The 15,644-nt window shown below is 38.9% G+C and overlaps 1 protein-coding gene across 10 annotated transcripts in view; it reads right to left on the bottom strand.

Moving 5' to 3' along the window:
* Positions 1-15,644, bottom strand: part of LOC145467328 (uncharacterized) — a 201,691-nt gene that overhangs the window by 47,271 nt on the left and 138,776 nt on the right. For 8 of the 10 annotated variants that reach the window (XR_014042046.1, XR_014042040.1, XR_014042042.1 and 5 more), the window contains exons 11-12: positions 9,934-10,024; positions 8,971-9,051 (exon numbers count right to left, since the gene is read on the bottom strand). Coding sequence is in view for 2 of the 10 variants with exons in the window: in XM_081450877.1 (XP_081307003.1) it covers positions 1,492-4,671 (3,180 nt within the window). In the remaining 8 variants the exon portion in view is untranslated. Of the gene's footprint in view, positions 1-299; positions 334-1,484; positions 4,749-8,970; positions 9,052-9,933; positions 10,025-15,644 lie in introns of all 10 variants that reach the window. The other 2 variants (XM_081450877.1, XM_081450878.1) reach the window with 2 other exon arrangements.

Below are 15,644 nucleotides of genomic sequence, written 5' to 3'. Positions count from 1 at the left end.
AACTTCGCGTTTTCGAGTAACCCCTCATTGATTTCCTTAACAATGTTACTTAAACATGTCCTCCAATTTAGTAAACCGACTTAATCGATATCAAAGGTACGATAACGTCAAAATTAACAAACGCGCAACTGCTGGACTATATGTCAACAGTAACATAATTTGAGTCACTTAACTTTCGCGTCATGTTATGTTCGGGACACTTATTGTTCCCGTCCCTTTAATTTCGCGAAATTTTGAAATCGCGAAATTCGCGAAATTAACGTGGCGCGAAAATTTCATGTTATAAGGTAACTAATTACCAAGGAGCTTTCTCTTTTCTTGATCATTCAGCATCTGAAACAGAAAGACAAATGAGAAAACTACCTTTTATTGACAAAATATAAATGGTGACCAAGAATTCTGTGAAACAGCACCGTGTTTCTATCGAGTTAAAGAAGTCGGAGAACGAGAAATGTTGTGGGAACAAAAGCCGACAGGCTAATGTTTCCACAGCTCTTTCCAGTTCTCTCAAACTTCCACGAGTGTTTCTATAATTCGATAGCAACACGGATTGCTTTACGCACAATATTGCTTTAAGTACATCTGTAGAGAAATAGACTTCATGTTTCATGTTCAGGTTGCGCGCGCAGATGGCAGATTACGCGTGACTTCGTCGAGACAGTTTTGGTTTCTTTTCACACCCGCTTTCACTGTTACTGGCATAGCGACCGTCTTTCAACATGCCATTTCCCGACATGCTATGTAACCTGGCCTACGTAAAAAATGTAACCACAACTGGTTTCTTTACGATGGAACTCGACTTTTAGCTATAAACGATGGATTTATTTGACATCAAACTAAGGCTAGGGGTATCAAGAAAACATTCTGTGAGAGATAAATTGACTGTTTTGAATGTTTACATCTTTCGAATACTTACTGAGCGGTAGCGGCCCAATTCTACCGAAAGTCACCATTGACAGCCGACCGACAACACTAAAATCGTTTCAATTATCCCGTAAATGGAGAAACCTGACAAGTCCACAATCTCCTTCATTCATTTGAGGTCAGGTTGAGGATATTGGTTATTTGTTCTGCTAAAAACCGGAAAAATTGCCAGTTATACAGTTAAACGATCTTTCAGCCGTTTACATGTCGAAAGATGGTCGAACGATGTCGCCTATGCACGTAACACTGAGAGCAGTTGTAAAGATCGTCTGAATTCCTACAACGGAAACACGCATCACTTGAGGGCGTGCTTTTAATTGTTGTGTTGGACCCGTACTATTTTTTTCATAAAATTTCTCTTTTGGCGTGAAAAAAGGCAAAATCTCTAATGATCAAAGAACTCCACGCACTTAGGTAATGGCACAAGCATTCGCGAGCTGCTCACTTTGCATTTCCATGAAGGACGCTGTTCAGAATAATAATCAACAACGTTTGTATTAGCACTTTTATAAACTAAAAATAAATGTTGCGTCCTAAAGATTAGGAAAAGGTTTACTCACGATGTTTTCACTGGCTTTCTTCAAATTCTATGGTCACGTCATCGCCGATGAGAACAAACGGAGCCCAGTGTTTTACCGCACCAAACTTCTCTGACTCTCTTAGACACCTCCTAGCCCGGTGAACAGCTACACTTGTGCTACATCCAAGACTCAAATGCCTGTAGAAACTTTTCATAAACTCCATTGTTGCCTCGTCCTCAATTGCCCAGAGTGACACGAGAACCGAGCGAGCACCAGCACCCAGGAAACACCTTGCAATACCGACCACACCCTCAGGCGTAACCTTACCTTGTGCACTGTGACAGCAACTTAGCACAACTAGCCTTCCACGCAGCTTCGCCGCTCGCACATCCACGATTTTCAACACAAAATCTTTCTCTTCAGGGATCTTGGATATCCGTGCGGGATTCGGAGCCAGAGCAATTTCACCAGTTTCCATATTGCCATGCGCTGCAATGTGTACCAAGGCAACTGAACCGATTCTTTTCAGCACCTCCTCTTTAGTTGCTTTATTTCCAGTGAGAGGTACGACACCGAGCATTTCTCCTATCGTCTTTACTTCTTCTCTGGCATATGGCAAGGGCGATAAAATGGCTTCGCCTTGGTCGTTTCGAATTTCTTCAACACATGGATCTCCCACGAGCAATACTCCACTGCTCCTGTGGTAGTCTTGAGGAAAGTTCCCGATCAGTTTTAGAGTCGTCAACGAGGGAAGAATTCGTATCTGGATAGATTCACTTAGATACTTGAATTTATCATCTAAAAATGCAGCATACGGAGCCAAACATAATGGACCGTCGGGGACAATGATCAATTCGTCGCCTTCAAGTAAGTCTGCAATGGGGGCAATGATACAATTATGAAAGAGGCGCAATGAATTGTTGTTGCAGGCTAATGTTTTTTCTCTTTCCTCGGTGAATTCTCTGCTGGGAGAAATTTTGTTTGTTTGCTCATCCAGAGAACGATTTTCACAGGCAACTCTTCCATCAATTTTGTGCTCTTTAAAAACATCTTTTCTCACACACTCTAAGAAGGTAACAGCATCTTCACCTTCTATTTCTTTCCTCTCATACTGAGGCTCCCTTTCTTTGTTAAGAAGCCAGAAATGGATTTTGTTACTTTCTAGTGCTAACACCAGTGTTTGCATGAATATACCACTTGACATGCTTGCGATCGTTACGTTATCTTCAGGTGAGCCAATCGTTGGCAATTGAGAGCCATACTGTTCCTTTATAAGATCCTCTAAGGCTTGTGCTCGTCCTTGCTCGACAACACACAAAGCCTCAGCAGTCTTTTGAAGCCTTAGCAAAGTTCTCCAAAGCGCAGTGTAAGCGTCTGCGCACCAATTACGATAAGATATTTTCCAATCATCTTCGGACTGAAGGAGAGCCCTCGTGTCATTGATCAATTTTACACTGGATCGGTAATGACCAAGAGCTTTCGGCAAATTTCCTGACAATTCAAAATCGCGTCCTAACCAAAAGCATGAACGAGCTTCTTCAGCCCTCTCCCCCAGTTCTTCGGCAATGCTAAGATGTTGGTTGTGGTACTTTACGGCTTGTTTAAAATCACCCAGACTGTGGTAAGCATTGCCAAGATTGCCATAAGTACCTCCCTCTGCTGCCCTGTCCCCCAGTTCTTTGGCAATGCTAAGATGTTGGTTGTGGTACTTTACGGCTTGTTTAAAATCACCCAGACACTGGTAAGCATTGCCAAGATTGCCGTAAGCACGTCCCTCTCCTGCCCTGTCCCCCAGTTCTTTGGCAATGCTAAGATGCTGGTTGTGGTACTTTACGGCTTGTTTAAAATCACCCAGACACTGGTAAGCATTGCCAAGATTGCCATAAGCATGTCCCTCTCCTGCCCTGTCCCTCAGTTCTTTGGCAATGCTAAGACCTTGGTTGTGGTACTTTACGGCTTGTTTAAAATCACCCAGACTCTGGTAAGCATTGCCAAGATTATTATAAGCACCTCCCTCTCCTGCCCTGTCCCCCAGTTCTTTGGCAATGCTAAGATCTTGGTTGTGGTACTTTTCGGCTTGTTTAAAATCACCCAGACTGTGGTAAGCATTGCCAAGATTGCCATAAGCACGTTCCTCTCCTGCCTTGTCCCCCACTTCTTTGGCAATGCTAAGATGTTGGTTGTGGTACTTTACGGCTTGTTTAAAATCACCGAGACTCCGGTAAGCAATGCCAAGATTGCCATAAGCACCTCCCTCTCCTGCCCTGTCCCCCAGTTCTTCGGCAATGCTAAGATGTTGGTTGTGGTACTTTACGGCTTGTTTAAAATCACCCAGACTGTGGTAAGCATTGCCAAGATTGCCATAAGTACCTCCCTCTGCTGCCCTGTCCCCCAGTTCTTTGGCAATGCTAAGATGTTGGTTGTGGTACTTTACGGCTTGTTTAAAATCACCCAGACTGTTGTAAGCAATGCCAAGATTGCCGTAAGCACGTCCCTCTCCTGCCCTGTCCCCCAGTTCTTTGGCAATGCTAAGATGTTGGTTGTGGTACTTTACGGCTTGTTTAAAATCCCCCAGACTGTTGTAAGCAATGCCAAGATTGCCGTAAGCACGTCCCTCTCCTGCCCTGTCCCCCAGTTCTTTGGCAATGCTAAGATCTTGGTTGTGGTACTTTACGGCTTGTTTAAAATCCCCCAGACTGTTGTAAGCAATGCCAAGATTGCAGTAAGCACGTCCCTCTCCTGCCCTGTCCCCCAGTTCTTTGGCAATGCTAAGACGTTGGTTGTGGTACTTTACGGCTTGATTAAAATCCCCCAGACTGTTGTAAGCAATGCCAAGATTGCCGTAAGTACCTCCCTCTCCTGCCCTGTCCCCCAGTTCTTTGGCAATGCTAAGATGTTGGTTGTGGTACTTTACGGCTTGTTTAAAATCACCCAGACTCTGGTAAGCATTGCCAAGATTGCCATAAGCACGTCCCTCTCCTGCCCTGTCCCCCAGTTCTTTGGCAATTCTAAGATGTTGGTTGTGGTACTTTACAGCTTGTTTGAAGTCACTCAGACTGTTGTAAGCATTTCCAAGATTGCCATAAGCACATCCCTCTCTTGCTCTGTCCCCCAGTTCTTTGGCAATGCTAAGTTGTTGGTTGTAGTATTTAATGTCTTCTTTAGAATTTATGTGACTCTTGTAAGCAAGTGCTTGGCCGCAATCGTCACCACTTTGTCTGATCATTTTTATGTACGTGTACTATTGTGACGTATTTGGTTGACTTGTGTCAGCTCTCAGCTATCTGCTATACACCTATTAAACTTGAAATCAAAAAAAAAAAAGTTTGTGATGGTTTATTAACAAAGTCTTACGTGACTACAGTCAAAGCTGTATTAAGCGGACACCCTCAGGACCCTTGCTAGTGTCCGCTGATAACAGGTTCCCTCAGAATTCGTCTTAAAAGGGTCATATCAATATTGGTCAGTATTAAAAGACCTTGAAAGGGACAAATAACATTCTCGTGAGCGATCGATCACTCTGAAATACCGTATTTGCGTAAACAATGACAAGTACATGAGGTGAAGCGATTTAATATGCAGTAACAGTATCTATATCGATTGAATCATATGAAAGGTTTACAAAATCAAACAAAAACAAAAGCTCTGTAAAAACAAAACCGAATAACAAAATATTGCATTTCTGTGACAGCCTAGTTTGTTGGCAAATTTAAATGACCGATATCCGAAAACGTGGACAAAAAACAACCATGCATTCTTTTGGCAGTGTCCGTTTGATACACGTTTGTAAGAACAGGAATGACCATAAAAGTCAGGTTTAAGGTGTCCGCGTCCGCTTAATAGAGGTGTCGGTTGAATACAGGTATTTTTTACAGTAAATGTGGGAAAAGAAAAATGGGACTTGCACAGCTGTCCGTTTAATAGAGGGTGCTTAATATGGTGTCCGCTTAATACAGGTTTGACTGTATTTTATTGGTGGTGTTTTATTGAAAATGTATGGCAATTTATTTATAACCTTAAGTAGTACTGGGTCGTGTTTCAAAATAAAAGGTGGGCAATAAATGGTGTTTCGACTAAGTCAATATCAGTAGATGCCTTTTGCTGGTTTTTCCGTCCCTCTATTCCCCTTGCCCCGTACCCCTCGCATTCTATAGCACTGATATATACAGTGTAATATTCCTAACTTGGCCATGAACAGCAGGCAACCAAACCAAATATCGCCCAGGCAATTAAAAGAAGAAAATTTCATCTTTGTTTACATCAGCATAACCCTACACTGGATATCGTGAGTGAGTGAGTGAGTGAGTGAGTGAGTGAGTGAGTGAGTGAGAACTTTATTAAAGTGTCAAAAAACCTTATAGCCTGGGAATAAAAACACCACACTAATTATGGGACACTGCTAAAAAACTATACTTATACTAATATTAATACAATAAAAAAAAGTAAATGACTTGAAGGGCATTATGTGCAGCATAGGATGCAGCCCTTACCGCCGGTGTCCATTAAGCGAGTTATATCCCTTTTGCGAATATAGTTTGTAAAAGCCTGCAGTGTCTTGGCTGATCTGTCAGCCATAGACAGTTTTCCCCATAATTTGGGTCCTACATAACGCAAAGAGTGCTTCCCATAAGTAACAGTGTTGTATCTAGGAGTAGAAAAATCTGATTGTCTCAGGTTGTATGCAGAAATATGCTCGTTAATACAGATGTCTTGTAAACGCCTGTTCGCTAGAGTTGGCAACTTGGCTCTCTCCAGTAGCTGAGTATAGCTAGCATGCTTGTCCTTGTAAACGGCCCTCAACCCCCTTTCTTGTAGTCGTTCAAGTTTACGTGCATCGCTAGCTCTGCAGAAGTGCCACACTAGGTGACAATAAGTAGGGTAAGGTAGTGATTAAATTATGCAGAATTTGGAGTTTAAAAAATGAGCAACAAGAAAAGTATTTTTGAGGGAGTTTGAGAGTGCAATGAAGGGTTTACAAAGCGAGTGATATTCGAAAATTCTCTCAAATTGTACGAGCAGTTTCAATCAAAGAATTTTGCAAATAACACGAGTAGGAAAAAAAATTAGCAACTGCTTGCGCTTTCACGCGCTTTCTCATTTCACTAAGAACATGTACGCCCGTATTCCTTAGATTTGCATTGCAGTGCTAGGAACCATTATCCAATTATCTTTTGCTAGGCGACTGAAATTAACGAAGCATGCTAATCTGCTTTTCCAAAAAGTATATCCACCTTGTGTAAATTTTGCACACAAACTACAGTTCTGTTAAGAAACACTCCTTATGTACATATACATGAAAAAAACTTGTTAAACTTGACATTCCACTGAAACTGAACGTAGTCAAAGGCCGTTCGGGCAACCTCGTGTCACTTATTTTAGAGTGCGAACAAATCCACTGCTGCACCAAAAAAGTGTAACCCGCGTGCAATGCTAACTAAAGAAAACAGGAGCCCATTTTCACTTTCGATTAGGCTCGATCTAGCCCAATCTGACCTTTGCTCAATACTAATTTTGTGATTTATACCTGTTTTCTTGTTCACGGAAAGTGCGCATTAGATGTTAGTTTTTATCGGCTCATTATGATCCCCCATTTCTTCTCATGTCAGGGTTGAATTCAAGTATTTACGAGCCTTTATCAAAATGTTTCCAAGAACAGATTGTCATACAGGTTAGAGTTCCTTTTCAAGTATGTTTACCCGGCTCTGTATTAAAATAAAGCGAACTTTAATCTTAAGTTTGTCGTTAGTTACCTTATTTCATGGGTTGAAATGATATTGATACCAAAGGAATCTAAAACAAGTCAGCGAGAATGAACTGTAGGTGATTCGTCTTCGAGTGATTCAACTTGCTTCGTTATTTAACGCAAGTAGCGTGACGCGTGTAATGTTATACATGTCATGAATTTGATCTGGCCTGATCTGCCACAAGTTCATATATGTACAGGAGATACATAGATCATATCGTACAATTAATTCTTGTGATTCATACCCAAAGATATAGCTGTTTGCTTATCCGCAGGAAATGCACTCTTAATCGGCTCATTGTGATCTCTGGACTTGTCTTATGCCAACCCTCGCAAATAAAAGCATGGAATCTGCATAGCGCAACAGAAACTCGTCTTAATCGGCGCATTGTGATCTTTCGACTTGTCTGATGCCAGCCCGTGGAATGTGAATCGCGGGACCGAAACTCGTCTAATCGGGTCAAATCGGGCCGAATTTTACTCTTAGAGTAATACATCCGAACAGTAGTTGTGTTATTATTCTTAAAAAGTGTCTTGTTGCAGATAAAATAAAACTCAGAATTTCACGGTTTAGTAATATATGGGACCAAAAGAAAGATTATATTTTCTCAGAACTTGTAAAACATCTTACATTTTATGAAATTAAAAACTAAGAAGGATTGATAATTTTCTTGTTTTAAAATATGACCACGTCTCTGGCGTGCAAACCAGCATAATGATAACTGCCATGAAATTCGCTTGTTTCGTTAGCTTTGTAACAGTTGGTTTCATAAAACGATAACAGCGAAGCTAATTTCTGACCGGTCAGGAACCGTTTTTTTCTCTGTTTTGAAAGACAACCGAAATTGCCGAAACATACGAATTCAAAGATTCTGTTCCTGCTCATTCTCAAAATACATTGACCTTGTACAAAGTTTGCTCACAGAGAACAGTGGTCAACAGTTGTGTTTCGAAATGCTTCTCATGGTGAAGCTCTACACAAAATATTACTTGAATTCGACATTCCAAATTCTTCACGACAGCATACAGGTTTATTCTAAAAAAATCAAAAATAAATGTGCTGATGAAACCCTACTGAAATTCTGATATTCCGAATAATGAACGACTTTGTAAGCAGAGCAGACTGGGAAAACACAAGGGTCAACTAGGCATGTAAAATTTCGTTTCTCTAAATTTAGCAGCCCGCAAAAACGAGAATTTATTTCTCTTCTTTTCATTGTGACTTGTGTAGTGCTTCTTTACAATTAAGCAAAAAGAAAAAATTGCTTTGAGTTGGAATAAGTCTGTTTGTATAACGTGAGAGAATGTTGTTAATTTCCGGCGTTGCTCTCAGCAGTATAATTTGTAAACAACGATGAATTGTGTCACAATGCTTTACATTGGTATACATGCAGCAGTGATCAAATCAGATATTTCTCTAAAAGAGCAAGACAGAAATTGAAGATGCCGTTTAGATGAAATACGAAAACGATCACCAAAGGAAAGATATCAACATTGAAAGAAATTCTTCCAGCCGTAACAAAGGTGTGGAGACAAGTATAATGGAGTCTTTGTTCGGCAAATGACAATCATGGAAGCTTTCTTTAATGTGCTAAGGATCATGGAAATCAAATCAAACATTGCGAATCCACTTCCTCGGGAGCAGAGAGAACTAATTAGTGGTTTATTGCCTAATACTGTAAGCTAAGCTTATGGACAGGTAAATCAACTTGGAAAATGATATAAGACTTGAAATCTTCTGTTCTGCTATCAGAGACACAAAACTGACCCTTATGTACTTACAAATTGGTCGTGTTACATCTCAGGACTCATAAGAGTATTTGAAGTTCCCTCGTTTTGTTTCCAATGCAAATCTCAAATCAACTGAAATTGAAAGTCAAAATGTGTCCGGTAAGGATTATATTAAGTTATATTCGTTGGGTTTGTTCCGTCTAACACGTTGTTCATCCCTCTCGCATTGGTTAAATCCGCCGGAGTTCTAACAACAATTTATTAAAACAACAGTTGTGTTTTGAGATTCTTCTCATGGTGAAGTTCTACACAAAATATTACTGAAATTCGACATTCCAAATTCTTCACGACGGTAGACAGGGTGTTAATTCTAAAAAAAATAGAATGTGCTGGTGAAACGCTACTGAAATTCTGATATTCCGAATAATGAACGACTTTGTAGACAAAGCAGACTAAGAAAACACAAGGGTCAACTTTCGTTTCACTAAATTGAGGACCCAGTGAAAACGAGAATTTATTTCTCTTCTTTTCATTGAGAATTATGTAATGTGGCAATTAAGCAAAAAGCTTGAGTTGGAATAAGTCTATTTGTATAACGTAAGAGAATGTTGTTAATTTCCGGCGTTGCTCTCAGCAGTATAATTTGTAAGCAACAATGAATTGTGTCACAATGCTTTACATTGGTATACATGCAGCAGTGATCAAATCAGATTTGAAGATGCCGTTTACATGAAATACGAGAACGATCGCCAAAGGAAAGATGTCAACATTGAAGCAAATTCTTCCAACCTTAACAAAGGTATCGAGACAAGTATAATGGAGTCTTTGTTCAGCAAATGATAATCATGGAAGCTTTCTTTCATGTCATGGATCATGGAAATCAGTTCAAACCTAATTGCGAATCCACTTGCGCTGGAGCAGAGAAAAGTAATTAGTGGTTTCCTTGCTACTGTAAATTCGGATTACAATTGATTTAACAAGTTCGAAAATGATATAAGACTTGTATATACTTACAAATTGGTCGTGTTACATCTCAGGACTCATGAGAGTATTTGAAGTTCCCTCGTTTTGTTTCCAATGCAAATCTCAAATCAACTGGGTCCAACTGGAAGTGAAAGAAAAGATGTCCACGGTAAGGATTTTATCAAGTTATATCCATTGGGTTTGTTCTTTTTAACATGTTCTTCATCGCACTCGCATTGGTTAAATCCGCGGAGTTTTACCAACCATTTATTAAAATTTGTCCTTGAAGAAATTTGCAGGTACTTACGATCGGTCTATGTTTAATCTCATGCGGAGTCTTGAGTCTTTTGATATCCTTTCGTTTCGTCTGGTAATGCTAGCCAATGCTCCGGCTGGAAACTGCAAATCAACTGAAACCGAAAGTAAAATATCAAATACAGCGTTATGCTAATAACTGGCTACAACTTGAATGATTTGTGGTCACGAGATGTCTGGATAACCAAAAAGGTCAACCACTAACAATAGAAAAAGTCAGTTTCCCACGCTTTTCGAACACGTCAAAACAATCTCTTGTCAAATCATAACATCTCACAAACATAATATTTTTGAGGGGGTTGAAAGTATAACGAAGGGTTTAGAGGGCGTGGGATCTTTGTAAATGCTCTCAAATTGTACGAGCAGTTTCAAAGCTGATTTTGAAAATAACAAGAGTAGGGAAAACCTTTAAATAACCTCTTGCACTTTCATAAGATTACTCATTACACTAAGAACATGTATGCCTGTATTCTTGATTTACAGTGCAGTGCAAGGAACCGTAATCCAACAGACCAATGTCGATATATTAAAATTCAGCCTAAAACAATAGACCACAGCACGAGGCTCTGGGAAATAACTACCGAGTTTGTGGGGTTTATTCCCCCGAGCTTCGTGCTGTGGTCTATTATATTGTTTTGGGCTGAATTATTGGGCTATTATATTTTTTCAGATGACAAAAAAGTAGCGAAGCATGCGAATCTGCTGTTCCTAAAAATAAATCCACCTTGTGCAAATTTTGCACACAGACTACAAGTTCTATTATGAAACTCTCTTCATGTATCTACCTATACATGAAAAAATTTAACTGAAACTGAAAGTAGTTAAAGGCCTTTTGAGCAGCCTCATCTCAGGAAGAAATCCCCTACTGAACCAAACAAGTGCAATGCAAGTATAATGCGAATGTGACTGCTAGCTAAAGAAAACAGGCGCGCATTTTCACTTTCGATTAGGCTCGATCTGGCCCGATCTGACCTTTGCTGAATATTAATTTTTGTGTTTATACCTGTTTTCTTGTTCTCGAAAAGGGGGCATTAGATATTAGTTTTTCATGTCAGGGTTGAATTCAGGTATTTACGACCCTTTATCAAAAGGTTTCCAAAAACAGATTGTCACACAGGTTAGAATTGCATTTTAGGAATGTTTACACGGCACTGTATTAAAAAAAAAGCGATCTTTAATCTTAAATCTGTTGTAAGTTACCATATTTCATGGGTTGAAAAGATATTGATACCATGGGAATCTAAAACCAGTCAGCGAGAATAATTTCCAGGTGATTCGTCTTTGAGTGATTCAACTTGTTTCCTTATTTAACGCAAGTAGCGTTACGTGATGATAAGCTTTCGTGCTATAAATGAAATGTAATGTTGCACAATTTGATCTGGCCTGATCTACCCCATGTTGATATATGTACAGGAGATATTGATCATATCCTACAATCAGTGATTTATATCCAAAGTTATACCTGTTTGCTTATTCGCAGAAAATGCACTCTTAATCGGGGCATTGTGATCTCTGGACTCGTGTGATGGCAGCCCTCGTAAACAAAAGCATGGAAATTATCTGAATAGTGCAACAGAAACTCGTCTAATCGGGTCAAATCGAGCCGAATTTTACTCGTAGAGTAACACATCCGAACAGTAGTTCTGTTATTATTCTTAAAAAAAAAAATCTTGCTGCAGATAAAATAAAACTCAGAATTTGACAGTTCAGTATTATATGGCACCAAAACAAAGATTGGATTTTCTCATGACTTGTAGAAGATCTTATAAATTTTATGAAACTAAAAACTAAGAAGGATTGATAATTTTCTTGTTTGAAATATAACCACTTCACTGGCGTGCAAACCAGCATAATGATAACTGCAATCAAATTCGCTTGTTTCGTTAGTTTACTTTAATGTTCTACGGATCATGGAAATCAAATCAAACATTGCGAATCCACTTGCACTGGAGCAAAGAAAACTAATTAGTGGTTTGCCTAATTGGTTTTATAAAACGATAGCAGCGAAGCTAATTTTGGCCGTTCAGGAACCGTTAACCTATACTTTGTTTGTATAACGCGAGAGAATGTTCTTCAGCGTTCACAGCTCTCAGCAGTATAATTTGTAAAAACTATGAATTGTTTCACAGTGCTTTGCATCGATATACATGCAGCAGTGATCAAATTAGATATTTCTCCAAAAGAGCAAGATGCCGTTTAGATAACGTACGACAACGATCACTAAAGGAAAGATGTCAACATTGAAACAAATATTTCCAAACACAGCAAAGGTATGGAGACAAGTATAATGGAGTCTTTGTTCAGCAAATGACAATCAAGGAAGCTTCTCTTTAATATAATACGGATCATGGAAATCAAATCAAACATTGCGAATCCACTTGCACTGGAGCAAAGAAAACTAATTAGTGGTTTGCCTAATTGGTTTTATAAAACGATAGCAGCGAAGCTAATTTTGGCCGTTCAGGAACCGTTAACCTATACTTTGTTTGTATAACGCGAGAGAATGTTCTTCAGCGTTCACAGCTCTCAGCAGTATAATTTGTAAAAACTATGAATTGTTTCACAGTGCTTTGCATCGATATACATGCAGCAGTGATCAAATTAGATATTTCTCCAAAAGAGCAAGATGCCGTTTAGATAACGTACGACAACGATCACTAAAGGAAAGATGTCAACATTGAAACAAATATTTCCAAACACAGCAAAGGTATGGAGACAAGTATAATGGAGTCTTTGTTCAGCAAATGACAATCAAGGAAGCTTCTCTTTAATATAATACGGATCATGGAAATCAAATCAAACATTGCGAATCCACTTGCACTGGAGCAGAGAAAACTAATTAGTGGTTTGCCTACTATACTGTAAACAGCTGATTTTATAAAACGATAGCAGCGAAGCTAATTTCTGCTCGTTCAGGAACCGTTCATTTACTCTGTTTTTTAAGACAACCGAAACTGCCGATGTCAAAGATTCTGTTTCTGCTCATTCTTAAAATACATCGACCCGTACAAAGTTTGCTCACAGACAACAGTTGTGTTTTGAAATGCTTCTCATGGTGAAGCTCTACACAAAATATTACTTAAATTCCACATTCCAAATTCTTCACGACAGCAGACAGCTTTAGTCTTAAAAAATTAAACGTGCTGGTGAAACGCTACTGAATTTCTGATATTCCGAATAATGAACGGTTTTGTAAGTAGAGCAGCCAGGGCAAACACAAGGGTCAACTAGAGATCTAAAATTTCGTTTCACTAAATTTAGCATCCTGTAGGAGCGAGAATTTATTTCCCTTCTTTTCAATGTGAATTGTGTAAAAATTGCTTTGAGTTGGAATAAGTTTGTTTGTATAACGTGGGAGAATGTTCTTCGGCGTTCACAGCTCTCAGCAGTATAATTTGTAAACATTACTATGAATTGTTTCACAGTGCTTAGCATTGGTATACATTCAGCAGTGACCAAATCAGATATTTCCTGGCTCCAAACAAAGGAGACATAAATTGAAGATGCCGTTTACATGGAATACGAGAACGATCACCAAAGGAAAGATGTCAACATTGATACAAATTCTTCCTACCATAATAAAGGTATAGAGACAAGTATAACAGAATCTTTGTTCATCAAATGATAATCATGGAAGCTTTCTCAATGTGCTACGAATCATGGAAATCAAATAAATATTGCGAATCCACTTGCACTGGAGCAGAGAGAACTACCTACTACTGTACTTGAATGTACTTACAAATTGGTCGTGTTACATCTCAGGATTCATTAGAGTATTTTTTGTTTCCAATGAAATCTCAAATCAACTGAAAGTGAAAGTAAAAATATGCACGGTAAGGATTATATCAAGTTATATCCATTGGGTTTGTTCTTTTTAACACGTTCTTCATCGCTCTCGCATTGGTTAAATCCGCGGTGTTCTACCAACAATTTATTAAAATTTGTCCTTGTAGAAATTTGCAGGTACTTACAATCGGTCTATGTTTAATCTCATGCGGAGTCTTGAGTCTTTTGATATCCTTTCGTTTCGTTTGGTAATGCTAGCCAATGCTCCGAGCGGAAACTGCAAATCAACTGAAACCGAAAGTAAAATATCAAATACAGCGTTATGCTAATAACTGGCTACAACTTGAATGATTTGTGGTCACGAGATGTCTGGATAACCAAAAAGGTCAACCACTAACAATAGAAAAAGTCAGTTTCCCACGCTTTTCGAACACGTCAACAAAAAAGTAGCGAAGCATGCGAATCTGTTGTTCCTAAAAATAAATTCACCTTGTGCAAATTTTGCACACAGACTACAAGTTCTATTATGAAACTCTCTTCATGTATCTACCTATACATGAAACACTTTAACTGAAACTGAAAGTAGTTAAAGGCCTTTTGAGCAGCCTCATGTCAGGAAGAAATGCCCTACTGAACCAAACAAGTGCAATGCAAGTATAATGCGAATGTAACTGCTAGCTAAAGAAAACAGGCGCGCATTTTCACTTTCGATTAGGCTCGATCTGGCACGATCTGACCTTTGCTGAATATTAATTTTTGTGTTTATACCTGTTTTCTTGTTCTCGGAAAGGGCGCATTAGATATTAGTTTTGTTATGTCAGGGTTGAATTCAGGTATTTACGACCCTTTATCAAAAAATGTCCAAAAACGGATTGTCACACAGGTTGGAATTGCATTTTAGGAATGTTTACACGGCACTGTATTAAAAAAAAAGCGATCTTTAATCTTAAATCTGTTGTAAGTTATCTTATTTCATGGGTTGAAAAGATATTGATACCCTGGAAATCTAAAAGCAGTCAGCGAGAATAAATTCCAGGTGATTCGTCTTCGAGTGATTCAACTTGTTTCCTTATTTAACGCACGTAGCGTTACGCGATGATAAGCTCTTGTGCTATAAATGAAATGTAATGTTACACAATTTGATCTGGCCTGATCTGCCCCGTGTTGATATAAGTACAGAAGATACTGATCATATCCTACAATTAATTCTTGTGATTTATACCTGTTTGCTTAAAATTCGCAGAAAATGCACTTTTAATCGGCTCATTGTAATCTCTGGACTTGTCTGATCCCAGCCCCAGTAACTAAAAGCAGGCAATCTGAATAACGCGACAGAAACCCGCCTAATCAGGTCAAATCGGGTCGAATTTTAGTCGTAAAGTAATACTAATACACCCGAACAGTAGTTGTGTTACTATCTTTTGAAGCAAAAAAAATCTTGTTGCAGATTAAATAAAACCCAGAATTCTAGAGTTGAGTAATATATGGGACCAAAATAAAGATTGGATTTTTTCATGACTTGTTGAAGATCTTAAATTTTATGAAAGTAAAAACTAAGAAGGATTTATAATTTTCTTGTTTTGAAACATGACCACGTCACTGGCGCACAAACCAGCATAATGATAACTGCAATCAAATTCGCTTGTTTCGTTAGCTTTGTA

Source organism: Orbicella franksi, chromosome 14, assembly GCF_964199315.1.
Source record: "Orbicella franksi chromosome 14, jaOrbFran1.1, whole genome shotgun sequence".
In the NCBI taxonomy this organism is placed as follows: Eukaryota; Metazoa; Cnidaria; class Anthozoa; order Scleractinia; family Merulinidae; genus Orbicella; species Orbicella franksi.
The sequence above is the reverse complement of the archived record's forward strand: the minus strand, read 5'-3'. Positions and strand labels throughout refer to the sequence as shown.